Consider the following 27637-nt stretch of genomic DNA (forward strand, 5'->3'; position numbering starts at 1 on the left):
GTGGGGACAGCCAGGGGTTAGTTGGGTCAGGAACGCTGCCAGCCCCACTCTGGAGCCCATCCCGGGGCTGCTGGGCAGGGCTGGCCCTTCCTGCCCACCCTGCAGGGCCCAGGGCTCTGCCAGCTCCATCCAGGGTCAGCGGGGCTGGCGCTGGTGGCACCCACAGCACGGGGAGGTGCGGGGAACTGAGGCAGCAAAACACTTCCAGGGACAAACATCCAGGAGAAAGGTGCTGCCAGGCGCTGGGGGTCAGCCCAGCTGGCCCGAGCCTTCAGCAGTGCTGGGAATTTATGAATCCAAAAACATCCCGGGGGCGGAAATGTCAGGTCTTTATTGCAGAGACAAACGGGTCACAAGCGCCAGCCCTCTGCTCCGAGGGGCAAATGGCCTTCCCAGATTGCAGGTGGCCACTTGTCCAAAGGTGACACGCTGGCTCTGGAAAGAGGGGGATGAGGCTTTTCCCACGGAGTGGTTTTCCCAGCCTGCTCCCACCCGGCAGTGTGGGAGAGGAGCCATCCACACACTGAGCTCGCCCCAGGAATCGGGGAGTGTGGGAATGCAGCATTCCAGGGGGATCCCTGTTCTCCTGCAGGAGGTGGGGATCTTTCCCAGGGCACTGGGACACACACCAGACGTGCCCCAGCACCGGGATTTGATGAGACTGCAGCTGGAAGCAGCTGAGCTCCTGAGCACATCCTCAGAGACAGAGGAGGTGGCAGGGCAGGCGAAGCCTGGGATGTCTCTGGGCTCATTCCAGGAAGATTTTTTGCTTGGAGAAGCTGCTCCAGGTTGGCTCCTCCACCGCTGCTGCCGGAGCCAAACCCTGGCATCCCTCGTATTTTAACCTTCCTTCTCCTTTAGCGGGGCAGGGAGACAGAGAAGCTGCCCTGCACGCACAGAGCGCTGCCAAATCCACGGCTTTTTAAGGGAATTCCTCACCCACACGACACGGTAAATGTTCCCTAAAGGACAAGGCTGAGAACCCTTTGTGGGCCAGCACAGCGAGCAAATCCTGCTGCTGCCACCCTTCCCGGCGCTCACAGGAAGATGTGCTGCAGGTCCCAGTGGGTCAGAAGGTGCCTTTGAAAGCCTGGCTCAGAGCAAAGTCCCGTGGAGCACTGACCAGGATGAGTTCCACGCCCATCCTGCGTGTCTGGGAGTTCAAACAAAGCCGGACTCCCTCCAGAACTGACAGCTTTCAGCAGCAGCCCAGGCCCCTGGTCTCATCTAACAAACCCTGTGTTGCTCTCTGCCTGTCACTGAAGATCCACGGGGCTGCTCCAGAGCTGGGAGTGAAATCCTGCTCCAGGTTTGGAGGCTGCTGCTGAGGAACAGCTCCAGAGCATTCCCAGTGTCGCTCCCTCTGCAGAGCTGCAGGAATGCAGAAATTTGGAACTCTCCTCCAAAACCTTTCCTTGTTTCCAGCTGGAGCAGCCCAGCCTGAAGCTCCATTGCTAATCTGACATCAACAATAACTCCTGAACCCCCTGCCATGTCCTCTAGAAAACCAGAGGACATTAAACACCCCTGCCTGCCCTCCCCTCTCTGACAGCCCCAAGGTGAAGCATCTCTCCAAGAAAACAGACCAGACACAGCTCGGGCTGCACTTGGAAAGGATTTTCTCCAGCAGAGCACACAGAAGACTCCAGAGGAGCTCCAACCTCCAGCTCTGAGTGCTGAGGATGGGCTGGGCACAGAGCCCTGGCTGAAGGTGGAGGGGGCACAGCTGGACCTCTGGGCCTTTCTCCCCACCAAGCTCCTCTCTGCCGTGCCCTCCAGGGAGCACAAAGACAGGGAAATGCCCTCTGGATGCAGGGGACAGCTCCCACAGCTCCAGGACACAGCGAAGAGGAGCTGTGGATCCCTGGGAATGGGGCTTGGAGCAGGCTGGGCCAGTGGAAGGTGTCCCTGCCATGGCAGGGTGGCACTGGATGGGATTTAAAGTCCTTCCCATCCAAACCACTCTGGGACTCTGTGTACTCCATGTGTCCCGGGGTACTCAGGAGCTCCCTGCCTCTGCTTCCTGCAGAACTCCATCTTCTTCACCTCCTTCCATGGTCTCCTCCCCAGAGCCTGAGCGCCGGGTTCAAGCCCAGCCAACCCTGCACCCTGCCAGGAGAGGAGTGAAGGGATCTGCAGCCACCACACCCTGGGCAAAGGGGCAGTGCCCTGCTCCAGTCTGGGCAAACCCAGCCCAGAAGAGAAGAATGGATTTGTGCCAGTCAAGAGGGGACAGCACCAGCAGACCCTGGTTCCACCCCCAGAGCAGTGCTGGAGTCTGGGCAGAGGGAAATGAGAGCCAGGGCCAGGGCAGGGCTGTGAAGGGAGGCACCGCTAGGGCAGGTGAGTGCAAGTCTCACAGATCTGTCATAATACACACAAAGTCTGACAGAAATTGCTTATTTCCTTCTCCAGACCAGCTCTTAGGATATGGCAGCATTGGACAAATCATTCACAGACAACACAAAATACAGGAAACAATAAAACCCAGGCAGAGAAACTGTATATAAATGGATCCACTTTAATCAGTATTTATTGCTTGCTCGATTAATCCTGAAATCAAACTGACATGTGTAACAAAATAATTATTCTCTTGGCCAGAAGCAAACATTTAATACTTCTTTTTCATTAGTTTTTAAATAGACAGTCCTTCTTCTCAGCTGTAGAAGGGTGTGAGGAGCTGTCAAAGGAAGAGCCAGAGCTCAGTGAGGACGTTAATTCTGGTGCATCTCCCGAGGCTGGGCTGGCAGAGCCCCTGGGGAACACACGAGGGCAAAGCTCTCCACTCTCACAGGCTGGGCTGAGTCCTGCTGCTGTTCAGCTCCCATCCCTGGAGATCAATAACCCACCAAAAAGTACCCCTGGGGATCAATAACCCACCAATCACTACCCCTGGGGATCAGTAACCCAGCAATAACTACCCTGGGGGATGTCTGGTGGGTGCTGCTTCAGTCTGCTGCAGTGGAGATTATTCCAGCTGTGGGGTTCATTCCCAACGATGGATGGAGTTCATTCCCAGCTGTGGAGTTTATTCCAGCAATGGATGGAGTTTATTCCCAGGTGTAGAGTTTATTCCCAGCTGTGGAGTTCAATCCCAGCGATGGATGGAGTTTATTCTCAGATGTAGAGTTCATTCCCAGCTGTGGAGTCAATCCCAGCGATGGATGCAGTTCGTTCCCAGCTGTGGAGTCATTCCCAGCGATGGATGCAGTTCATTCCCAGCTCTGGAGTCAATCCCAGTGATGGATGCAGTTTGTTCCCTGCCCTCAGCAGGTCCCTCCCGAGCCCTGGAGCTCCCCTGGCACAGCAGCTCCGGCGGGGTCGGGCTTATCCCGTGGGCCAGAGCGCGACCACGGCGATGGCGATGAGCAGCAGCACGATCACCACCAGCATCCCTGCAGGGACAGAACAAGGCTCAGGCTCTGCCTTCAGCATTCACTGTGGATTTCTGGGATGAAATTCCTCCTCCCCCTGCTCATCCCCTCACTGGGACCTGAGCAGAGACCTGGACCCAAACCCCAGGCTGGCAGAGAGATTCCTTCTCCTCCTGACCCTTCAGATTTCCCAGCAGTGCCCGTGGGGGATCTCCCTCCTGAACATCTGCCATGGAACCATCCAGGGATGTGATTAACTCACAGCCAGGCCAGTTGGGCTTTGCTAGAATCCCTCTGTACCATCCCACTGGGGCAAAGGATTATTCAGGAGGAAATCCAAACTGCAGCAGGAAATTGTTTCCAACACAAAGTACTCCTGCTTTCAGACAGGGCTGGCTTCCAGGCATGTACCTGACTCAGGGAAACAGGGATCCTCCAGCTCTGGAGAGAATCCCACAGTGCCCTGCCCCACCTCTGCCCGTGTGCTCCATCCTGCCCCAAAACCCACTGGATCCTGCACAGGTTAACGACAAACGAGATCTTACACAATGAGATCCCTCCCCTCTCCTTAACTCCCCATTTCTCAGCAGGAACCTTCCTCTGTCTCTTCCATTTTTTAGAGGAAAGGAAGAAATGCTTTTTGTGAGAACAGCCTGAATCCACCTCCCAGACCACCCCCATAAACAAACTCCTCACCCAGCCGGATCACTGTGCCGGGCACTGGCATCACACCCAGGTCATCCCCTGGGCTTAAATGATCTTTTAATTAAGAGGTTTGTATTTGTGTTCAGTATCTGCAGTCTCCCTGCCCGAGCTGAGGGAATGCAGAGGGTTCCAAGAGTGGAAAACCTGTCCCCTCCTCTCTCTGCTCACTGAGGGCTGTTACTCAACCACTTACAGTATTTACAAGTCCAGCTCATGGCAATTAAAAAAGGATGTATTGAAATAAACTCCTCCTTCCAAGCTGGAAAAGGATATTAGACACTGCTTTTTGTAAATAGTGTCATGTTTTCTGTGCAGAAACTGTTCCTCTGCCAGGGGCCAGGATTCTTTTTTCCAGGAAAATAAGAGTTGCCACTAACAGCATTTTTTTCTCTTATGCTCAGCTGAAACCATTTGTGATCCCATCCATCCCTGGCCTCTGGCAGTGGGAGCCATGCCCTGGGTCCTGTCCCTCCATCCCTTGTCCCCAGTCCCTCTGCAGCTCTCCTGGAGCCCTTTAGGCTGTGGAAGGGCTCTGAGCTCTCCCTGGAGCTGCTCCTCTCCAGGCTGGACAGCCACAACTTCCTCACCCTTTTAGTCTCGAATTTTTCACACCTTAATATACATTCTGGAGTTTTCAAAGAGCCAGAAGCAAATAATTTGCCTAAATAGGGAAGAAGTAAGATCTGATAAAGCTGCCACATTCCCATTCTCTGTTATGTTTTGCACTGGAGGGAGAAGTTTTAGAGGGTGCAAATCCTTCACACAGTTTCAGCGTAACAGAGTTTACAGACTCCGGCAATTAAGAGACAACTGAGATCAGCTGCTTGGAAAATACTCCGTAGGTGTGAATTAGTAATGATACAGAGGGCAGTTAATGGGGTGTCATTACTCTGTGACAAGTCCCAAGAAAAGCTGCACATAAACCCCAAATTATTCCCCAGCAGGAAGAGGGGAAGGTGGGGGCTAATAAAGGATTGCTAATGAGCAGTGCTGAGTGAGGGAACAGCAGGGCAGGGGCAGGGCAGTGAGAGAGGGGACAACAAATGAAATAAACCTCGCTCCATCCCCGGGTAAAGTGGCATTAAGAAGCTGCAGCCATCAAAAAGACCAAGTGCTGTCCTGTCCCAGCTGGGCAGCAGCAGAGCTGCCGAGGGCAGGGACAGCAGAGCAGCAGCACACACTGCCCCAGCACACGCCTCCCAAAGCACCTCTCCCACACACCAGATGTTGCACACATCTGCACCACACAACAGCAGAGCAGAAGGAGCTGAAGGTTTTGAACCTGGGTGTTTCACACGCTTTCCCACAAAAGCTGTGCATAGCATCTGACAGGAATTCTGCATTCTGAGTCCCTGCCTGCTTTGCCTTTTTTTGCTCAAATGCTATGAAATATAAATATTCCCTTTGACAAGAAACCCTCAAAGAGACGCTCAGGAATCAAAACCATTCTTAAAGTCAACAGGAGTCGGGAGAGAACAAAGGAAAGATTCTCGTGCGAAAGGAAAAGTGCCAGGAATACAAATCCCAACTGCATCCCAGGGAAAGGTGGGAAGCACAAACCTCGGGGCAATTACAGAGCAAATAATTGAGGCAGGATGCAGCAAATGCCATGTTCCTAATCTGCCTGTGCTAAGGCTCTGGGGCAGGGCTCCAGCTGCTGATCCTGCTGCTGATCCTGCTCCTGATCCTGCTGCTGATCCTGCTGCTGATCCCAGTGCTGATCCCACTGCTGATCCCAGTGCTGATCCTGCTCCTGATCCTGCTCCTGATCCTGCTCCTGGTCCTGCTCCCGATCCTGTTCCTTATCCCACTGCTGATCCTGCTGCTGATCCCTCTGCTGATCCCAGTGCTGATCCTGCTCCTGATCCCGCTCCTGATACTGCTGCTGATCCTGTTCCTGATCCCCCTGCTGATCCTGCTGCTGATCCCACTGCTGATCCCTCTCCCAATCCTGTTCCTGATCCCTCTGCTGATCCTGCTGCTGATCCCAGTGCTGATCCTGTTCCTGATCCCCCTGCTGATCCCACTGCTGATCCCACTGCTGATCCCAGTGCTGATCCTGCTCCTGCTCCCATTCCTGATCCCCCTGCTGATCCCACTGCTGATCCCTCTGCTGATCCCACTGCTGATCCTGCTGCTCATCCCACTGCTGATCCCACTCCCGATCCCTCTGCTGATCCCTCTGCTGATCCCCCTGCTGACCCCACTCCCCATCCCGCTGCCGATCCTGCTCCCAGGGCAGGGCAGGAACGCAGGGAGCACATTCCCAGCTCCCACCGAGTTCCAGGCCAGGCTCCACGGCAGGGCAGGGATGTCCCCAGCGTTCTGGGACACTGGCACTCACAGGATGGCACTGCTGAGCTCAGCTGCTCCTCTGCCCGTGCCCCCAGTCCTTGGCTCCACACCTCACCAAAGCTTTTCCAAACAAAGATCCCATTTTCAGATATGAGATGGAAAGAAAAGGTTAAATTACATCAAATTTAGGTTAATATTGCTGTTCCTGGGTGAGCTGCACTTGTCAGAGAGCAAACTCAGCCACGTGCTGCTGGGTCCTGCAGCAAACGCTGATTTCAGCCTATTAAAAAAATCCCAAGGCACGTGCATGTGAGTGTGGGGCCTGCTCTGCCCTGCCTTCAGAAGCTGCAAGGTTGCATCCAAATCCATTTCAACAATGCCCAACTTGCACCTGGCACATCCCACCCCGAAAACGAGCTGTGCCCATGGCAGTGCCCTGGCTCTGAGCGAGGTGCAGGGAAGGCAGCCCTGCCATAAGCTTGTCAGTGAATATTTCTGGGAACAGCAGCTGTCCTTGGGGCTTCAACACTGGTGTCTTTTATACATCATAAATAATAATAAATAGTGTGCCTGGACTTTAAAGAGCCTGTATAGCATTATATTATCTGGAAAAGGCAGCTTGGTTTAGGCCAAGGAAGTCAGATTCCCACAGAACTGTCTATCCAGAAGTTTATGAATAAGTCTTCTTTTATAAGGGACACGGAGCAGTAACTTTAAACACATAATTGTTGTTTTATAGGGCAGCAGAGAGGCAGGGCAAGGATGGGACCTTCAGCAAGAGGCCTGGCTGCCTTCCTCGAGGGCTTCTATTTAATATCACAGTTTTAAAGAACCCAAATTTTATCTGCTGTTTCAGTAAGTTAATTTTAAGCCCGTGTTGCCAGATATATGGCAGGAACTCTGCCCAAAGCCCTGCTGGTGGAGGCAGCAGAGAACCAGCTCGGAGGCTGGCTCTGAACCCTCTGCACATACCTAAAGCACTACTTTCACATGGCAAGCACCCCAAGAAATCCATCTCGCTGTCCTTTATGTTCCCTAAAAAAGAGCCAAGCACTTTCTCCCCCAAAAGCCGTAAAAACCCTTTCCCTCTATGGTTTTCCCCGTGCCGGGTATTCAATTTGTGTTGCATTAAGAAGCACTTGAGCAGAAATCCCACGCCATTAAGCTGGCTTGTGTGTAAATACAGCCTTGATTCCTACACCTGCAGCTCCCAGCCCCTCTCTGGAGGTTTTTCTTTATTAGTTTTGTGACAGCCAAACGTTTTCTTGGGCGAGAGGGACGGGGAAACGCTCCCTACCCGACGCCCCCGCCCGCCCAGAGCAACCTGGCCCTTATTGCTTTTGACCTTCCTTTTCAACTGCTCTGCCTGGAGAAATTCAACACTACGATTGTACCTCGCAGCCCTGACATCAAAATCATTGGCAGTTCTCACAGAAATCAAGACCAGGCTCCGCCAGCGGTTATTAAAGGCTCCAAATGTTCATGTGTTTCACCGGGTCTAGAGGAGGGGAAAAAGGCACTCCTCAAAAAAGCTGAGCTCCTTGGAAACAACAACTATTGCATTATTAATTCCTTATTTGGAAGAAAGCAAAGCCCAGGTCGTTCCTATGTAAGATGAAAAAACTCTTGGTCTATGAGTTATTGCACATTTGGAGCTGTTCATGCAATGCCAGATTGACCCAAAAAATGATTTATCTGAGGGAAAGGTGCAGACTTTGTTTATGCACATTAACTCCTCAGTCAACATTATTTCACACGCTAGAAATTGCATTTTTGTGGGGTTTGGTCATCTCAGGTTGGAGATAGGATTCCCTCCGGGGTGCACAGATGGGTTTGGTGCTAACACAAGCTTTGATCGGGGCCTGGAGATCCCTCAGGTCACTGGCAGAAGGGCCTGGGGGCAAACAAAGTGTGGCTAAAAGCCAGCAGGATGAGAACCATCACCACCAGAAAACAAAGGTCAGATTAGCCCCAGAAGCAGCATAGAGCGAGTTTATATCCAAACCTTCATGACTTCAGCAATCCAATCATCCCAAACTTTGGGTCCCAAACCCATGTGCAGCCTGGCGGAGGGCAGGCAAGTGAGAGAAGCGTTTCTCTACTTCCATTATTGTTATACTTCAATTTTCTTCTTTCCTAATCTATTTTTCAGCTACAGATGCAAGCCAGGTAACGCCCTGAACTGCTTCCAAGCACAACTGCCCCAAAATCCCAAATTCCTTCAAGGAGTGGCACCAACCCAAGCTCACCCCGAGCTCGGGGCTTTGGTCACATCCTCCAAGTGCTGCTCACGTTTCAGCAGCCCTGATGCTCAGCTGCTCCATGGGAAGGGCATCTCCTGCTTTGCCTTGGAAGGCTCAGCCCCAGGGCTTTGAGGTGCCACACTTGACTGGGGATCTACCGAACAACTCCTGCAATGCTCAGAACAAGAAGTCAGGAAGGGCAGCTCAAAGGCAGGAAAGTTTCTCATGGAAATGAGGAAATTTAAATTATTTTACCTTCTGAGCCACCAGAAGTGAAGCTCAGAGACAGGCAAGACATTTGTTTGAAGCTGAAGACATGGCAAGAGCACAGCAAGAACTAAACCGTGACAAGTTTTAACTTTCAGAGGAGTCTGTGGGGAAGGGAACACTTGGAGCTAAATTTGTATCTCCTTTAAATAGCAGCAGGTAGCTGGGAGAGGACAATGGTGGGGAAATGGTTCATGTACCTCTGAGACACAGTGACTGAAGCAGAGAGCTTTAAAGCAATCCACATCTGAACACCTTCTGCAAAAACACTGGGCAATAAAATAATTTCCTGGACTCACCACGGCATCAAGGGCAGGTGTGAGAGGCAGCAGCTTCCCCATCCCAAAAACCCCAAATAACCCAAAACTGGCAACCTCAACCCATCTCTGCCTGTTCTGAGGGGTGGGATGGAGCAGAGCTGTGCAGATCACCCCAGCCCCAAACTGGAAACATCCTCATGGATTTTCCTTTTGTTCTTCTGGAGTGACTTCCCAGATGTCCTTGACTGGCCCCACACCATCACCAGACTCTTTCCAGCCCCAAAGGTCACTGGCAGATGTGGTTACTGCATTTCTTTGCATGTGGCTTATTTTTCTTCCCCTTTTATTTAATTAAACAAGCACACACACACAGAGTTTCCAAGTGTCCTTCCTCCAGACTCTGGGGCATCCTTTCCCTTACATCAGGGACACCCAGGAGCAGGAGCAGTTGAGGAATACTCAGCATTTCTGAGCAGCAGAGCTCCAGCCTGCAATGGGACCTGTGAGAGTCTCACAGACCTCAATGTGCACCGAAGGTTTCCCAGCAGAAAGGAAACAAACCAGCTCAAACAAAGCACAAAGGTTCTAAAAATCCCTTCTTTCATGTGAGGGTCACTCAGCTTGCTCCAGTGAGCCAGACAAGCCTTTTGCTCTGGAAAACCCAGCAGGAAGGGTGAGAAAGCACAGGTTTAACTGGGATATCCCCATCTCCAGCAGAAGATACCCCCCATGCCACAAGCAATGAGGAACTGAGGGTTTGCCATGAACTGTGCCACGGACCTGCAGGAGCTGTGGTGGGGAGAGCAGCTAGGACCAGGAGTGCAGGACAGCCAGGGAAAGCTCTCCTGGCCACAACAAAATACCTCAGGAAATCCAAGGGTTTCCAGTGGAAAACCCAAGCAGGTGGGACCTTGGGCAGCACAGGTCCCAGAAGAGATCTCTCACCAGCCCTGGCTGCAAGGAGCCACCAGCTGAGCCAGGTGAAATCCCAGAGCTGGGGCAGTGTCCTGAGGGCTGGGGCTCCTCCCAGCTCCCTGTCCCCATGGACTTCCCCAGCTCAGCTTCCCTGCCCAGCCCCAGCCCCAGCAGGGATGCAGAAGCCCAGCCCAGCTGGCAAACTCCAAAGGCTTTTCCTGAAAGGAAGGGTCAGAGCCCAGCTCTGTACCTGCAGCAGGCTGGGGACAGGCAGGAGCTGTGACAGATGATCTCAGCAGGGAACTGCTGTCCCTGCACCACTTTCCCCAAAAAAACAATTGGGCAAAGAAAAACAATCAAATGAAAGGGCAGCTCTGCTGGCCTGGCACAGAAGGGACATCTGCCCACGTCCATCTGCCACCAGCCCCACACCCTGGCTTTGTGTTTGGTGGGGTCACTTCTCTGCCATTGTAGCTGCCTGAACTGCCTCCCCAGGACACCAGGGCCAGACAGGGAAAAAGGTGGGAATGTGGGGAGCAGGAGGAGGCAACCACCAGCTCTGCTTAGATGCATCACTAAATTGTCCCATCAGGCTCTTAAATCACTTGGGAAAGGATTATCTTTTGCCTCTGCCTTTGTTTTTCACTCTGGCAAGTCCTGGCATCGCTCCCTCCCTACTTACATGGACGTATTACAGCACCAAAATGCTTCCAAACGGTTTCAAGCATCACATGAAGAAAACAAACAAGAAGTAAAAACAACCACAGCTCAGTCCAACGAGCAGAACAGTAACAGCAACAACCTCCCAGTCTTGCTGGTCCACCCGAACCTGCAAGGACAACTTCCCCAGCAAGGCACTGACCAGGAAGAAGCTACAGCACAAGAAAGATCAGACTGTGCTCATATCAGTCAGTTAAGGTTGGATTAAGTGTTCCTGAAGGCTGGTCCATGTGTCACCGATTTTCCAAGTGCCCTGCTCACCCAGGAATTGCAGGAACTTTGAACATGGGCTGCTGGCTCCCCAGGGCCCGGGATGCTTGACCGAGTGGTCAGGAGGGCCGAGATTTCCATACAAATTGCAAAGCTCCCAAATGGCTTCCTCAGCACAGGGCCGGGGGTGGAAACGGGAGAATATTTAATGATTAGTTCCTTATGGCTCCCACATTCTTGAAGCATATTTCTTGCAGTCCCTGGAACACTCCTGCATTCTTGATTGCAAAATGGCAATAAGTGATTTCCTTTAAAAGCCTTGTCTTTTATTGAAATACTAAAAATACCCCGCTAGCCCCACTGCACTGCAGTCTCTCTCTTTCCTGGACAGGCCCCATCAACCCTGATGTATTCTATTTTGAAGACAGCAATAAACATTTCAGCATGGGCCGTTCAATCCACTTCATAATAGATCTTGCGTTTCCAGTGGAGCCCTTCTAGCACCATAAATCATCTTTACACAGACTTAAGTATGAGAAACTCCAGCTCAAAACCAGCATGGCCTTTTTTTTTCTTTTTAGAAATTAAGAATGGGCACAAAACAGTCAAGAATTAAATGTGTGACAACTTTAAACGTGAAACCACTGGGCTGACCCTGTAAACCAGGGCTGCTGCGATGGTCAGAGCCACACTGTGCAGTGCTGCTCCAGTCAATCCACTTGACACAACCTTCCTTGGAGGGGTGAAGTTCAGAAAAAATTCCCTGCACATCCACTCCATCCAAACAAACACGGCTTTCAGGTCTGGGAAACTCTGGCTGCTGCTGATTTTAAAAGCCACAGATGAAGATTAATGACTCTGCACGCCTGAACTGCTTCCACACACCCAAAACTCCTTTTGTTTCTCCAGTCCATACGGACTGGAAGCCCAAACTGTCCTCCCTCTGCTGATGATGTCTCTCTCCATCTGCTCCAGACCTTGGAGAACAGCTCAGAGATGATTCCAGGTACGCAGCAAGGAGGGTCCTGCCCGAGCCAGGCTGATATCCTGGCTGAGCCCAGGATCTTCTCCAGGAGCAGCAGCTGAGCAGCGCGACCAGGAACCGTGTCAGGAGCAGCCAGCCCTGCCCAGCCTCCAGCAGCAGAGCCCTGGTGTCTCCAGGAGCCAGCAGGGATGGAGCTCTGAGCCCAGCAGGGATGGTTCCCAGGAACGGGAGGTTTGGTGGTGCCCGAGTGGCTCTGAGCCGTTCCCCACCACAGCCACTCCTCTCCCACGGAGGGGCTCTGCGGGACCCCGACCCCAAACCTGCCCCTGCAGCGCTGCTCGAGTCCCTGCCTGCCCCAGCCACAGCTGTCCCCACCTCTGGATAAGCACAGGCTGCAGCTGGGAGCTGGGAATGGGATCTGGGAATGGGAGCTGGGAATGGGATCTGGGAATGGAAATCTGGGAATGGGAACTGGGAATGGGAACTGGGAATGGGATCTGGGAATGGGATCTGGGAATGGGAACTGGGAATGGGAAATGGGAATGGGATCTGGGAATGGGATCTGGGAATGGAAAACTGGGAATGGGAACTGGGAATGGGATCTGGGAATGGGATCTGGGATTGGAAAACTGGGACTGGGGATGGGAATGGGGATAAGAACTGGCAATGGCAGCCCTCACCTGAGCACAGCCCAACGCCGGCGGGACGTGGCTGCTCCTCCGCAGCCCCAGGGGAAACTGAGTCTGACTTTGGACAATCCCACTGCTGCTGCCACACGGATGGCAACTGCCTTTTCCATCCAGGCAGCAACAGCTTCCCTTTCTCGGGTGAATCTCACCCCACTGAGCCCTTCCCCACCAGGCTCTACAAAGCACCAGCTCTTTGTGTGTCAGGAATTCTCCAGGCAGGCTGACGGACCTCTGCAGAGACTGGGCCAGAACCATTTGTCCAGAGTGGTATTGGTGTTAAAATCAAAGAGTTTCACCAAAATGTTGAAAGAGCTACATGGGAAGACATCAAGGGTTTTTTTGCAAGCACTTGTTTCCAGTTGACTCATTCCATGAATTTTATCTGGGTGAGTCTCCTACTCCAGCAGCAGGAACTGGTGCCCACAGCGAGGACATGCTCTGGAGGAAGACACCTGGAGTCATCACTCATAAAAACACCTGGGGGAAATGGATCATGGAAGGTTCTGGTAGAACTCAGTGCTCCCAGCAGGGTCAAGTCAGGGATCTGGGCTTGATGATCCTTGTGGATCTCTTCCAACCTGAGATATTCCACGATTCCAGCTCCAGGCTCAGGTCCTGAGCCTTGGAAACCCTGAGGGACAGGGAGCTGCTGAGGGATCCCACACTCTGGATGCCCTGGATGGGACACAAAGATGTGCCACTGTCCCCACAGCCCTCAGGAGGCTCCTCCCAACCCACCAACGCTGCTCTGGGGAGCCCAGCACAGCAGGGACTGAGTGGGAAAGTGCTTTTCACCTCAAACACAGCCCTGGGGAAAGGGAAAAAACCTTGGTGTCTTCCTGGCTGGGTCTTTAAACATTCAGGTGAGATGTGCTGGATTTTAACATCGATACTCCCTTGGATCAAAAGTGTTTCACCCCAGTTTCTGCAGGGGTGCAGCAGCCTGCCTGGAGAATTCCTGACACAGATACAGCTGGTATTTTGTTGAGAATTGTGTTTTCACAACTCAAAGAACAATCCTGCATTTAGAAACTTGCTCAACCTTTGGCAATGCAGCCTAATAAGCAGAGAAAACTGCAGAAACCAGCAACCAAATACTCCTTATTAATACCATTTACAGCTGCTAACAACTACAAGAACCTTCTAAAAATGCCAAGGGAAACAGGGTGGGTGAAACAATCCCTTGCAAACAACTGAGCCAATGTACACAAGAATTGTGATAAGAAATTAGGTTTGACTTGCACAATCACTTTAAAAGTTTTTGGAAAATGGGGTCTGAAGAGCAGGAGGCTGATAAAATAACAGAGTTCAGTAGCAATGCAAAAATTTCGTGCCGACGAAGTAGGGAATTCAATCCTTGCTGAATTTTTGACATCATTTAGATGTTAACAGAAGTTTCTTCTACAAAAAAATAAGGCAAGGCATCTTTAAAGCCCACACACAGATCTCTGACTCCTATATGCAGAGTACTATACAGAACTATTTCGGTTTTGGACGACTGCATTGTCTCATGTGTCAGGATGACTATTTGATTTTCTTTTATTCTTTAATTTCAGCCTCGAGCAGAGCCAAACCTGTACAATTTATGCACGTGCAGTGCAAGAGGTCCCCTCTCATTTTGTGTCCAAAAAGAAAGAAAAAAGAAGAGAAAGGAGGAGGGGAAAACCACAGTATCACTTCATCTCTGTACCTTCCCAAAGGCTGAGAGGTCTGTGAGCTCCTCACTGCAGGTCCTGCTTTGCCTCCCCACACACAGCCCCAGGCTGCCCCAGCAGCTGCACGGGGAAGAAAGGAATGACTGCTCTGTCACTGTCACTGTCACTGCCACTGTCACTGTCACTGTCACTGTGCCACTGCTGTGCCACTGTCACTGTGTCACTGCTGTGTCACTGTGTCACTGCACTGTCACTGTCACTGTCACTGTGTCACTGCTGTGTCACTGTGTCACTGCTGTGTCTCTGCAGTCACTGTGTCACTGTGTCACTGTGTCACCATGTCACTGCTGTGCACCCCCATCCCAGTGGGGTTTCTGTTCCAGCCCAGGGAGCACTGGCAGTGCCCAAGGCCAGCAGGATCGTCTAGAACCTTCTCTGCTGCCTGCTGAAGCTGCAGATGCCCATCCCTGGCAGTGCCCAGGCTGGACGGGGCTGTGGGACAGTGAAGGTGTCCCTGCCCATGGCAGGGGTGGCACTGGATGGGCTTTAAGGCCCTTCCCAACCTAAACCACTCTGGGATTCTATATTTTGCATCATATTTTCCTTTTGGAGAACATTTCCCATTTTCAGCTCCTTAAGGTTATTCCCAGATATGTGTGGGGACTGACAGAGAAAAAAGATAAATATACAAAGTTAAGGAAGAAAAATCTCTGTAAGGTTTGGAGCCTGCTATCAAACAAACAACCAGCATAAAAATACTTGGGAGCCATAAGCTGCCTGATTTACTAATTTCTTTTTTTTTTTTCCTGGAGTCTAATCCTATGGTTAAATGTACAGAGCTTTTCCCCTCACACTTGCAGGGGGAGAAGAAACCCTCCCAGCAAGGAGGCACATAAATCTCCCTGGATCATTTGTCTGAATCCTGCTCCTGCCCAAACCCGGGATGCTCCATATGCTTTTGCAATAGCTCTGTTTTGATGGAATTGCCAGGACTGTCCCTTATTAATCATGTTGCCACTACAAGTCCCTCTGGAGTGTTTGCTTATCCCATACTTTTCCAAACTCTTCCAGTTTCCTCTCCATTTATTAAAAGCTCACTGAAGATGACCACAGTTAAAGCAAACCCCTGCTACTACAGAATAGAAGGGAAAATAAGGGGGGGAATAGAGGGAAAATCACCTTTAACCACGACTTTTCCTCTATTCCCAGAAGAACCTCCCCCAAAACACTGTTTTCAGTCTTTGTTTCCCTGCTGTGGAGCCCGAGCTGTGGCTATTTAAGGTAGCATTAAGATTCAAGGAACACTTTCCTGGATGTTACTGTTAGAGCTGGGATCATTGGAAGAAATTTGGTATTGGCACAACCCTTCAGTGCCCCGAAATCAATGAGCTAATTCCAGCCTGTAGAGTGTTCTCAGAGCCAGGCTGAAGTGCTCTGCTGGCCGGGGAACAAAGCCCCTGGCACCCCGCAGGACTGAGCCCTGCTGAGGTGCAAGGCGTTTCCAAACACTCCCAATTAACTAAAAGAATCCACAATTAGGGAAGTGGCAGTCCCTGGGCCGACAGAAGAAAGGGAATGTTTAGCCCAGCACGCAGCCCCCCACAATGCCCGGCACGGGAGGGGGAGCGTGGCCAGCAGGAGGTGGGGGATGAAGAGCAGGGATGTTCCTGGGGGTCCCAGGCTGGAACCCTGGCACCCCCAGCTCCCTGCTCCAGGGCTGGCAGCACCAGGGGCATGGAACTGAGCTGGGCTCACCTCCAGCCCTGCCCTGCTCCCGGGAGGCTCCGTGGATGCCATGGATCAGCCACGGCTTCGGGAAGGTTCTGCTTGCTCCTGCCAGCTCTGCCAGCCCCTATTTCCCACCCCAGACCTGGAGGATGCCATGGATCAACCATGGATGCAGGAAGGTTCTGCTCCTGCCAGCTCTGCCAGCCCCTATTTCCCACCCCAGGCCTGGAGGATGCCATGGATCAACCATGGATGCAGGAAGGTTCTGCTCCTGCCAGCTCTGATAGTCCCCATTTCCCACCCCAGATCTGAGGATGGGCTCCAAAGGAAGGGGATCTGCAGTGCAGAGAAAATGCTGCCTAGGAAAGCTTCCCACCAACTCCATGTGGGCTCTGATTGGGAAGATCCCCATTTATCCCGCAGATTTTACGTTGTTTTGAGGACTCTGCTGTCTGCAAAGCACTAACTCAAACCAAGTGATACAATTCTGCTAAAATTACACTCCTAAACCAACGACGTCTTTCTGAGTCACAAAACAAATATGCCTTTCCATGCACTTTTGGAATTGCAACACGGATTTCATTCTGATTCTCCAGCTCAACGAGTTTACATAAATGATTTTTCACGTCCATCTTTCCTCATGAAAAGCACGGATCGTGTGGGTGCTGTGCTACCAAAGGCGTGGGGCAGCAGGGAGAGCCCTGGGGCTGCCCCACAGACAGGACCCTGCAGCCCAGCAGCTCCAGCTGTGCTCAGCTGGGCTCCACCTGCTGCAGCCATTCCCACTGGGAACTGGAGCAAAGCCCCTCGGGCGAGGACTGGAGAAGTGCCCCAGGTGGAGCACTCGGCCTGGGCTGTCCAGCCCTGCTCCAAGGCTGCTTCCCAGGAGCCCGAGGCCAGGGATGGATGGGCTGCTCCAGCAGGGCTCTGAGCTCTCCTGGGAGCTCTGACCCGTCCAGCACAGGGGCAGAGCAGCACACAGCCCTGGATCCCGGAGGTGTCCAAAGCCAGGCCATGGAGCACCCTGGGATGGTGTCCCTGTCCCTGCCCACGGCTGGGTGGAACAGGAAATCTTCAAGGTTCCTTCCAGCCCACACCAGTCTGTGCTTGTGATGTGCGGCATCCAAAACAGGCTGGAAACCAGGAAAATCAAACCAGCTCAATTTTAAGAAGCTGGAGCTGAACCCCAACTTCTGCACCCATGTTTGTGGCAGCTGGAGAGCAGAACAGGGGTGAGACACCCACAAGAGACTCCCTGCGCTGCCAGCACCAGCAGCTCTCCAAGGTGACCCCAGCCCTGGGCCACCGAGGGGACAAGTGACACCAACTGCTGCCTGCTGCCACCCCGCCAGGGCTGTGCCTGAGTGACTCTCAAGCCATGCTGGAAGAATCTTTTTTCGAGGTTTCATCAGCTCCTGCCTCGATCACTTCAAAAGCTCCAGGCTGCACACCAGCATTCAGCAGGAATAAAGTCATCTGCAAGTTATAATGAAACGTGTATTAGGTGCAAGCCACGGGGACTGCAGGGAGAACCTGGCAGGGTTTGATTTCAAGCAAGCCACAGAACACAGTAATTTAAATAAAATCTGTACGGTTTATCCAGTGTTTCAGCCTCTCTCTGCCTCTGCTCCCATCCAGGCCAGCACAGGCTGACCACGTATCACAGAGCCCATCTCCAAGCAGGAATTTTACTCACAGTGTTTGGCTTGAGGAGGAGGCAAATTAAAAACAGAGATGAAAGGATGCTTATCCTTTTATTTTTAGGACAATCAAGGTTTGGTGGGAGGGAATCCTAATAAAATTTAAAAGGCAACACTTCTAATGGAGCATCCTTAATTTTATAATGAAGAGGCGGATGCAGTGATTAGTTTCTGCTTACTAGCAGCTTTTTTTTTTTTTTTTTTTTTGTTATTTTGATATTGTTCGCTGTGGTTTTCATGGCTTTGAGGGGAGGTTTTTAGCAGGACCAGCTGCCAAGAACATCTCCCAGTTAGCTGCTTTGGTCATCAGTCAGTAGCTGCCATTAACACAGCAGTTTCTATCTGCAAATCCAATAATTTTAGAGCTACCAAACATCATTTTCCCTCAAGATTAGTTCTGGTGGAGAAAAACATCCTTTGGAAGGCAAGACTTTTTTTTAAAAGTGTTTTAGCTATCAAAACACGTGGTGCAGCCTGGACTAGTGCTGCCCATAAAAGCTCTGCTCCTCAGCCAGCCTGCCAGTGAACATGGGAATCCACCAAGTCCAGCTGCTCCAATTAACTCCCAGCATCTTCCTCGGAGCCCAGACAATCCGGCTGCTTGTCATGCAAACAACCTGGGAGCTTCATTCTCCTGCAAGGCAAGAGGAGGGCTAAATGGCTGAGTTAAGTAGATTACTGGGGAAGGAGTCACACTCAGCAGCTTTATGAGATGATTAGACCCTGGGAAATTCACACCCCAAATCCCCCCGGCCCGGATAGTGCACATTCATTACCAGCTCCAGCATCCACTGCCATCAGGAACCTTCCCTGGCACCATTAAATATTCATTTCCCAATGAACTTCCACTTAGCTCTTCCCTCCACCAAAAAGGAAGATAAGGTCAAAAATTTTTTTACGGGGGAAGAAGTTTCAGCAGCGTTAGCAAGCCAGCAGCTCATGCTAAAACAACTGCTCAGAAAACCCCCAGCAGCTTTGGAGGGAGACCGGGGCCAGCAGCATCACCCAGAGCATTGCCCAGAGCCCCCGAGGGCAGGGGAGAGGAGCAACAACCCAAACAAATCCAACCCACACTGCAGCTCCTGCAACCCAAAAAAGGGGAATAGTCCCGTTGTGGCAGGAGAGCAGCAGCTCTGTGCTCCTGGGGCTTTGAGACCCCAGCGGGGTCTGGCTGCCATGGAGAGGGGAGATGCCCATGGAGAGGGGAGATGCCCATGGCAGAGGGGAGATGCCCATGGCAGATGCCCCACAGGAGGGGTGAGATGCCCCACGGGAGATGCCCATGGAGAGGGGAGATGCCCATGGCAGAGGGGAGATGCCCCACGGAAGATGCCCCACAGGAGGGGTGAGATGTCCCTCCCTGCACTCACCATGGCCTGGCAGAGCCCGGGGATGCCCTGATGTGGGGATTCACTGCCTGCAGCACTGGCAGAGCTGGCAGCAATCCTGACTTTTTGCCAGCTCATGGCACCGTCAGGAGCGAGAGGTTCTGGGAGAGGCTGTTCAGACAGGGCTGGAACAGTTCATGTAACAAGAGGCTCTGGGTTTAACAGCAGTCTATACAGCATTACTCAGCAGCCCTCCATTATCTGCAGAATTACACCCCCCTTTTTCTGGAGCTAAATAAAGCCAAGGGTGTAACTCCAGCACACTAGAGAAGGTGAGTGTGCCCAGAGCTCTCCCTCCTACCTGTGGTATTTTTATCAGAGATGTCTTTAGAAACTTCTCAAAGCAAATCTCTTATGCAAGAAGTTAGACAGCTCGGGGCTCCTGAAGTGCAGTCTGGTTCCAGCAAAAGAAACTCCAGCACCAGGGAGGGTTTCACCCTGGTACCTAAAAGGATAAACTGCACAAACCCAGTGGCCAGCCTGGCAGAAGGGCTCACCTGCCTGGGAGCTGCATGGTGGGGCAGCTCTGAAGAGAAAGCACAAGGCTAAGTACTCCTGCTGAGAGAGCTGGGGTTCTTCAGCCTGGAGGAGCCTCCAGGGAAGCTCAGAGCTCCTTCCAGAGCCTTGAGGGGCTCCAGGAGAGCTGGAGAGGGACTGGGGACAAAGGATGGAGGGACAGGACACAAGGAATGGCCTTAAACTGAAGGAGGGTAGGGTTAGATGGGAAATTAGGAACAAACTGTCCTCTGTGAGGGTGGGCAGGCCCTGGCACAGGTGCCCAGAGCAGCTGTGGCTGCCCCTGGATCCCTGGCAGTGCCCAAGGCCAGGCTGGAGCACCCGGGACAGTGGGAGGTGTCCCTGCCATGGCAGGGGTGGCACTGGGTGGGAATTAAGGTGCCTTTTCCAATCCAAACCCTTCAGTAATTCTCTGAAGACCCAAGAGCAGAAATAACACATTTCCTGCCCCCTGATCCCCGTTTCTGAAGGTGTGAAAAGGAGATGGGGTGCCCCCACTGTCTGGGGCTCTCAGGTGAGCCAGCCCCCAGCACAGGCACTGAGCAGAGCCCAGGCACAGCCAGGCTCAGCTCACGCTGGGCTCTGTGTGCCTGTGCCAAGCCAAGCAGGAAGCAGACGACTGGAACTTGTCTGCTGTAAATCTCACTCAGTCACATCCCATAAAAATACCTGAGTGCCCACCTACCTACCATTCCCTCCTGGGAGCTGCCACCTCACCCTCCAGGCCACTTCACGCCTAAATACTCCCAGTTCCAATCCTTCTGGTGACTGAACTGTGTCCTTGCTGCCAGAATTGGCAGGACAAAAGACGGCCACCAAAAAGCCACCAGCACCACTTGGATCTTCATTCACACAGCAGCAGAGGAGAGTCACTTCTGCTCTTCCTTCCTGGGAAAATGATCTCCAGCGCTCCTCTGGCAGCCAAAATACAGCGTGGCTTTGTAAGGGGAGCCAGGCTGGGCACCCTGGGATCACAGAGTGCTTTGGGTGTGAAGGGACCTTAAAGCTCATTCCCACCCCTGCCATGGCAGGGACACCTCCCACTGTGCCAGGCTGCTCCAGCCCTGGCCTTGGCACTGCCAGGGATCCAGGGCAGCCACAGCCTTGCCAGGGCCTCCCAGCCAGGATTTTGGGCAGCTGCTGAACTCAGCTCTCCCTGTCTGCTCAGGGCTTGCACAGCACAGACTGTTCAGCTCCATTCAGCAGCTCCTGATTTCAGAGAGCCCGAAGCCCTCCAGCCTGGCTCTGCTGCAGGGACACAGCACAGCAGCTCCCTGGACACACTCTGGCCTGAGCAAATCCAGTGGCAGAGTCCCAGTGGAGCAGCCTGGCACAGGAACAGCTTCTCATCACTGGGCTGGGCTGGCTGATCCCAACCCCAGATATTCCTGTCCAAGACAGTTTCTCCGTTAGCCACTAAAATTCGCACACAAATCTGCTGTGAATGCTCCAAAAAGGACAGAGGAGCTCAGGGGAGGAGTGAGCTTATCCTGCATTCACGGGCACAGCTGCATCCAGAGCCAGAGCAAACAGCAGCTCCCAAATACCAAAGGTGATGGCAAACAATGAAACCACTTAACGATGAACATGGACACAGCTCAGAGGAGATGGCAGAGTCACCAAGAAAATGTGAATAACGCTGTGATTAGCACAGTAACAAATAAAGCAGCAGCAGTGACACTGGGGAAGGTGCAGAAATGAAGGAATTCTAATTCCAGCAAAGGGCTGAGGTGCAGTGGGAAGTCTGGGGAGCCACTGCTCCCCACATGCCCCACCCAGACCTGCAGGTCTGACAAGAGCTGGAGATCAGCTGCAAACCTACAGCCAATTCAAGGGATCTGGGTGTCCTGTCCAAACACACCGTGCCAAATGGAGTGTTTCTGGGTCTGAAAACAGAATGCACGATTCACAGGAAGAAATCCCATCATCTCATCTCAGGAAACTGGGAATGTTCCTGTTTATGGCACTGCCTTGCCCCATGCTGTAAAATACCCAGCATGAATCATTTGGCACTGCTGCTGTTTTTCTAGAAGGCCTAAACACGGGGCTTTTTCCCCTCACTTTTGAGCCTTTAATTCAATATCAAGGTGGGAAATGAATATTTTTGCATTTTACTTAAATGCCAGAAAAACATTTGCTGCTTTTCTAGCAGGAATGAGTCATTTTGGCTCCAACAAGGTGCTTTTCCAAAGCTTTTTAGCAGCACTGTCACATTGCTAATTCTCTAGAGCTAAACACAAAACATTGTCTGCTGGGATCCCCAAGACTTTATAAACTCTGCAGTAGAACTAAGACATCCAGCCCTGCAAAACCTCAGAGCTAAATAAAATCTCCAAGCCCAGGGAGAAGCCCTAAAGCCAGGAGTAGTCTCCCTTCTGGACAGGTTCTACTTTCCAAACTCCCTGAATCTGGTAGATTTGGACAGTTTTGCAAATACACCTGTGATGTCCAAAATCTACCCCTCATGGCACACACTGTGCTGTGCAAAGCACTTGTCTTCTCCCAGGCAAGCAGAAACAAGCAGCCAAGGGGTACAGGCCAGTGAAATGCTGTGCCTGCACTTCCAATGCTGTGGGAGTCCAGGGCATCCCTCTGGCTGCCCTGGCTGCCCTGGGACCCTGGCAGGGGTCAGGAACCCCCCTGGACAGAGCCCCCAGAGACACTGGCTGTGATCTCTGTCCATGGAGAGGAGTTTTCAATCTTACAGGATGAATTACAAGCTCTGAGTGTTTGATATAAGTAATAATTAAGTGTGGCATGGGTGCAAAAGTTAAATTTTAGGATTCTAGATAAGGGTCTAAAGGGGACAAGATGGAGGAAATTGGGTGTGTCTTGTCCTTTTTCTCCTTCTTCATGCCCTCCATGTTTCACTGTGGTGTTGGCATTTTTCTGTTGGTTTAGGCTGGGGACACACTGTCCAACGTAGGTGACAGATATTGGCACATTATTGTAAATCCAGCACAGGTAGTTTGTGGTATTTAATGTTTGTAACATCCCACTGAGGGCAGAGCCCCACACGCTGCCCTGCAGGACAGAGCTGCGGCAGGGCAGCAGAACATGTTAGAGATAAACAGAATAAACAACCTTGAAACAGCACAGACGAATTATGGCTTCTGCTTTGGCAATGGGGCTGACAGACAGAGACTTTTACAATCTGGGAATCATCGATAGCACAGATTCCAACACAACGCCCCGGCAGCCCGGCCTGGGAGCTGCCCCTGCAGGGATTTTCCTGCTCCCAGTGGCAATCCCGGCCCTGTCCCGGCCTCCTCAGCCGGTCTCTGGGACAGAGCAGGGAACAAAGGGGCTGCTTGTGTGTCAGAGCCTCAGAGGGGCTGTGTTCCACCCCAGCCTTCTCCAGGGCTGGGCAGTGTCTGGAGAGCTCCTTAAGAGTTTTCATCTCATTAACATTTCCATGAGGGATCAAAGAATATATTAAAAAATACATAAGTACAATTCCTGCTACCTATAAAAAAACTTGCCTGGATGCCTTTGCCTGATCCCTGGCATTATTTTGGGGGAATTGTCTCCTCAGGAGCCCAGCTTTAAGCCTCGGCACACCCGTCCCACCAAGGCCGCTCTGTTACCATCAGGGCCGAGCTGCCTGGCGTTCCTGCCCAGGAGATCCCAACCCTGCCCTGGCAGCCCTGGGAGCTGGGCTGGACACTCGGGGAGATGGGCTGGACATTTGGGGGGCTGGGCTGGACACTCAGGGAGCTGGGCTGGACACTCAGGGAGCTGGGCTGGACACTTGGGGGGCTGGGCTGGACACTTGGGGAGCTGGGCTGGACACTTGGGGGGCTGGGCTGGACACTCAGTGAGCTGGGCTGGACACTTGGGGGGCTGGGCTGGACACTTGGGGAGCTGGGCTGGACACTTGGGGGGCTGGGCTGGACACTCAGTGAGCTGGGCTGGACACTCAGGGAGCTGGGCTGGACACTCGGGGGGCTGGGCTGGACACTTGAGCTGGGCTGGACACTTAGGGGGCTGGGCTGGACACTCAGGGGGCTGGGCTGGACACTTGGGGAGCGCTGAGGCACAGGGGGACGGGGCAGGATTTCCTCCAGCGGGGAGCCCTGTGTGCCCCAGGTGAGGCTGCTCCTTCCTCCTGCCCCCTGTCCCTGCCCACACCTGGGCTGTGTCCCCTGAGCAGCAGCCACAGCCGGCTCCATCCCCAATCAACCCCTGCCAGCCTCATTAGGGATGCCCAGCAGCACCCCACGGACAAAGCCTCGGCAAACAAAGTGTGGGGAGAAGGGGGAAGGGGGGAGAAGAGGTTTTTTTCCCTTTTTTTTCCAAAGAAAGGAGTGCGGAGGAATTCCTCATTGACTGATCTGTGGAATACATTAATATCCCAAGTGTTGGCACAGCCTCCCATGCTCGGGAGACCAACAATGACTACGAGTCTGGGATCTTCAAATAAACCACCCCTGCTGTCATGGCCACCAGGAAAGAGAATAACAGCAATATTAGCTGACCTTCATTTTGTTGTTTCCCCAGACCTGACTGCTAGACCTCTGTTTGCCTGTTACTAGGATTTCTTGGCTGAAAAATGTGAGCATTTCCTAGACGATAAAGAGGCAGTTTATTAGGTAAATAAACCAGGCCCTAAGCAGCCTCTGCTGCGTGATAATGAGGAGGGAAGGAAAGGCCCAGACCTCCCTGCACCACCTAAAATAACCCCAGTCAGGGCTCTCTGACTACCACCACACGCAGATTTTTCAACAGACAGTTAATGAACAAGAGAAGGTCATTCCAGCCCAGCCAACTTGTGCTCTAAACCATTTGCTGAGAAAACTATAGGCCATAAAAATCCCAGCAGGCAGCGTCTGTATTCTATAAAACTGTCCCCTCAGTGGAAGCAGATAGAAGTTTACAATAAGTGTATTCTTTCAGGCTTCTGACAAAAGAAAGCATCGAGGGGAAGATGTTTGCAGAGGAGGGGTGGGAAGGAGATGCTGGGGACACCCCGCACCATCCCCTGCTTCCCTCAGCCCCAGTGACAAACAGAATTAATTATCAGCACACAGCGACCCAAGGGTGAGGTGCAAGCCTGCAGCATCTCCCTCAAAAGGCTACTGCACATTAGAGCCAAGTTTTCCAAGTTTTCCCAATGCATCTTGCAGATAAATGGAATAACCAGACGGATTCAGAAAGCACGGCTCGCAAAATGAAGTTTCCACTGAAGCAGAGCTAGTGGTGCTGTTCTCCTTGCCAAAAGAGCAATGTTCTGGTGCAGGCTTGTTGAATGTTTAGGAGATAAGCATTGCACAGGAGCTACTGTGTGTCACAATCCATCTGGGGCCGTGGTGCAGCACAGCCTCAATGCAGCCACTGCCCCACCAGCCACAACCCCACACCTACAGAGCCCAGAACCCGCTGGCACGTCACAGCAAAGCCACTGGCACAGGCTGGTCATCCTGCAGCAGAAACAAGCCTCCCCAGACAGGCTCCAGTTCCAGCCCAGAGCTGGGCACGAGAGCATTCCTGCCAGCAGGTCCAGCTGGGCTGGCTCACAGGAGTGACATTCCAGTGCCACTGCTCTGGTGTGGAAGTCCCTGCAAACAGCAGCTCCAGGGATGGCACAGCAGCTGCAGTGCGAGCCCCTGTCACCCCCGTGTGACACCCAGCAGCCATCCCCTCTGTGTGACACTGAGCACAGGGGGCAGAGCCACCAGGAGCCTCGGGCAAGCAGACAGGTAGCCCAGGTGGCAGTGGTATTGAAGGTATCATCCCAGGGCTGCACAAAAATCTTGATTTTCACCTTAAGTCGAGACATTTCCTAAAGCAACACCAGAATGCCCCCCTGGCCCCAGACCTGAGCAGTCCCCCACAAGGGCAGGGCTTTCTTACTGCCCTTCTCTTCCAGTCCACTGGCACCATGGCAGGAATCCTACTGCACTTTTGCAACACGAGAAATATTTGAGATCCCAGCCCCTGTTGATTTATATCCCCGGATTCTGGTGGGATCAGCATCCTCCATGCATCTCACAAAGCCCTGAAGAGACAACATAACTGCTTGTCCCTAGCAGACTAATTTCCCCACTGACCACATCCTCCATGCATTGTTGTGTCCCTGCAGTGCCTGGGGCTTGGGAAGCAGAATTCCAGATGCTGGACCCTCGCTCTGCCCAGCACTGCGTGCTCAGCACGGCCCTGGCTCGGGGGATGCAGGAGAACGCCACCAAGGGAGGCTGCAAAAGGCTCAGCATTTGGGAGCCAAAGGTGAAGGCAGAATTTCAGTTGCAGGAATTGCTACAAACGTTTAACCCAGATGATTTCCCCCCTAGTTTAGGTTTTAACGTGGCACGAAATCCCCGAGCCTGAACACCGTTGTATTTCAGCTCCAGATCAGGAAGAGCAATTATTTTGTCATTGAGCACATTAGGAAAGAAAAAGCAGAAGGAGGCAAGTTTGAGCCTCTTTGGTAATGTACAAATTAACACATTTCATCACTGTTTTCAGAAATATAAATTAATGATTTAATTCTGCAACATGTATCCTTGGAAACCAGGCTGTAAGCAGTCGCGCTTGGATGTTTCACACAATTCCACTTCTTCAATATTGAAATCCAATTAACTGCTTGGCCTTTTGCAGTGACGGACAGCTTGGGTGAGCAGGGTGCCCAGGGGCTTATTTCATCACCAGATTTGTAGGATCCCACTCCGTGGGTTGACAACAGCTGCTCTAAATCTCCTGATAGGTATGAACAGGCACTGATGAAGTTCAGTCTGTTTGAACAGCTGCATATGCAAATGTAATTAAGAAGATCTCTATTGCCTTTTGCTCCCCCTCTGCCTGCCTCCTGATGGGGAGGGATGGCATTTCACTGCTCCAGGCTTCAACCTCTGCCTGATTTACATCTCACAGCCCAGCCCCACAAATGCCACTCTGGGGTGTCGTTAAAATCAGGAATGAGGGCAGGACTGATGCACCCAGCCCCTCCCTCCACACTGAGCCTTAGCCAGGACATATATCCCAAAATTATTATCCCAAAATTAGGGATCCCTCCAGAACCAGAGGGGAAGTGCAGCACCCACAAAAGGGAAGGAAGAAACAGCTGTGAGCAACCCCAGGCCTGTCTGAGCAACCAGGGCAGGATGGAGGCTCCAGAGCAAACCAAGGCTAATTAGAACATGAAACAAAAATTAAAGAGGGTAGAAAACACTGGGAGTGCACCGAGAGGAGATCAGATCATACAGAGCTAACCAGGTTAGCTGGTCAGATAATGAATTTTCTAGACAAAGCAAGTGAGACGGATCCTACCCACACAGACTTCAGCAAAGTGATACAGCCCCACATGGGAAATCCTGAAATGAAAAACTGGGGATTAGCAGAGCTGGAAGGGCAGGAAACTGGTGAAAGGGGAAGTGGCGTTGAAAGAAGGATCAGAATGGATGGAGGTCACTGGCAGAGCTCCTCCAGGAATGGTCAGCAGGCTGATCTTATTAAATGTTTTTATTAATGACCTTGGCACAAGCAGTAAGTGTGCTAATGAAATCTGCTGCTGACACAAAGCTGGAAAGCAGCACCAGCACACAGGAAAGCTGGGACTGGATGAGGGAAAAAATGGGTAACTGTGAAGATGAATGGAGGAAGGCTGAAATTCCATGGGATGGGAGAGGAAGCCACGCTCTGAGGATAAACAATAGTTTTTGCTGTGAGTTGGAAACAAAATTAACTTGAGTGGAAAATGTTCAAGAGTGAGAAAGGCCCAAGCAAACAGCTCAAAACCAAAATGACTGAGGCATCAACATGCTGGACTTGCAGCATTTCCAACAGCCAGAGAAGAGCTGGAGCTGCTGGACAAGCCGGGCTACAGGGTTTACAGAAACCCAGAGCTGTGAGAAGGCTCCAGGGATGCTGCACTTGCTTCCTGTGCTTAAACACCCAAAAGGTTTAAGTAGGAAGAAGTGTAAAAAAAAAAAGACTTGGCAGTAAAGAGATTAATTTAGGAGATTAAAATGTAAAGACACTTGTTCAGCCC

General features: G+C 52.1%; 1 protein-coding gene across 1 annotated transcript in view; it reads right to left on the reverse strand.

Moving 5' to 3' along the window:
• Positions 1-3184: 3184 nt before the first annotated feature.
• STX8 (syntaxin 8) overlaps positions 3185-27637 on the reverse strand; it is an 80202-nt gene continuing 55749 nt past the window's right edge. The window contains exon 8 of the mRNA XM_030287139.4: positions 3185-3395. Coding sequence (XP_030142999.1) covers positions 3328-3395 — 68 coding nt within the window. The 3' untranslated portion in view covers positions 3185-3327. The remainder of the gene's footprint in view (positions 3396-27637) is intronic.

The sequence above is a fragment of the Taeniopygia guttata genome, chromosome 18 (genome assembly GCF_048771995.1).
Source record: "Taeniopygia guttata chromosome 18, bTaeGut7.mat, whole genome shotgun sequence".
Classification (NCBI taxonomy): domain Eukaryota; kingdom Metazoa; phylum Chordata; class Aves; order Passeriformes; family Estrildidae; genus Taeniopygia; species Taeniopygia guttata.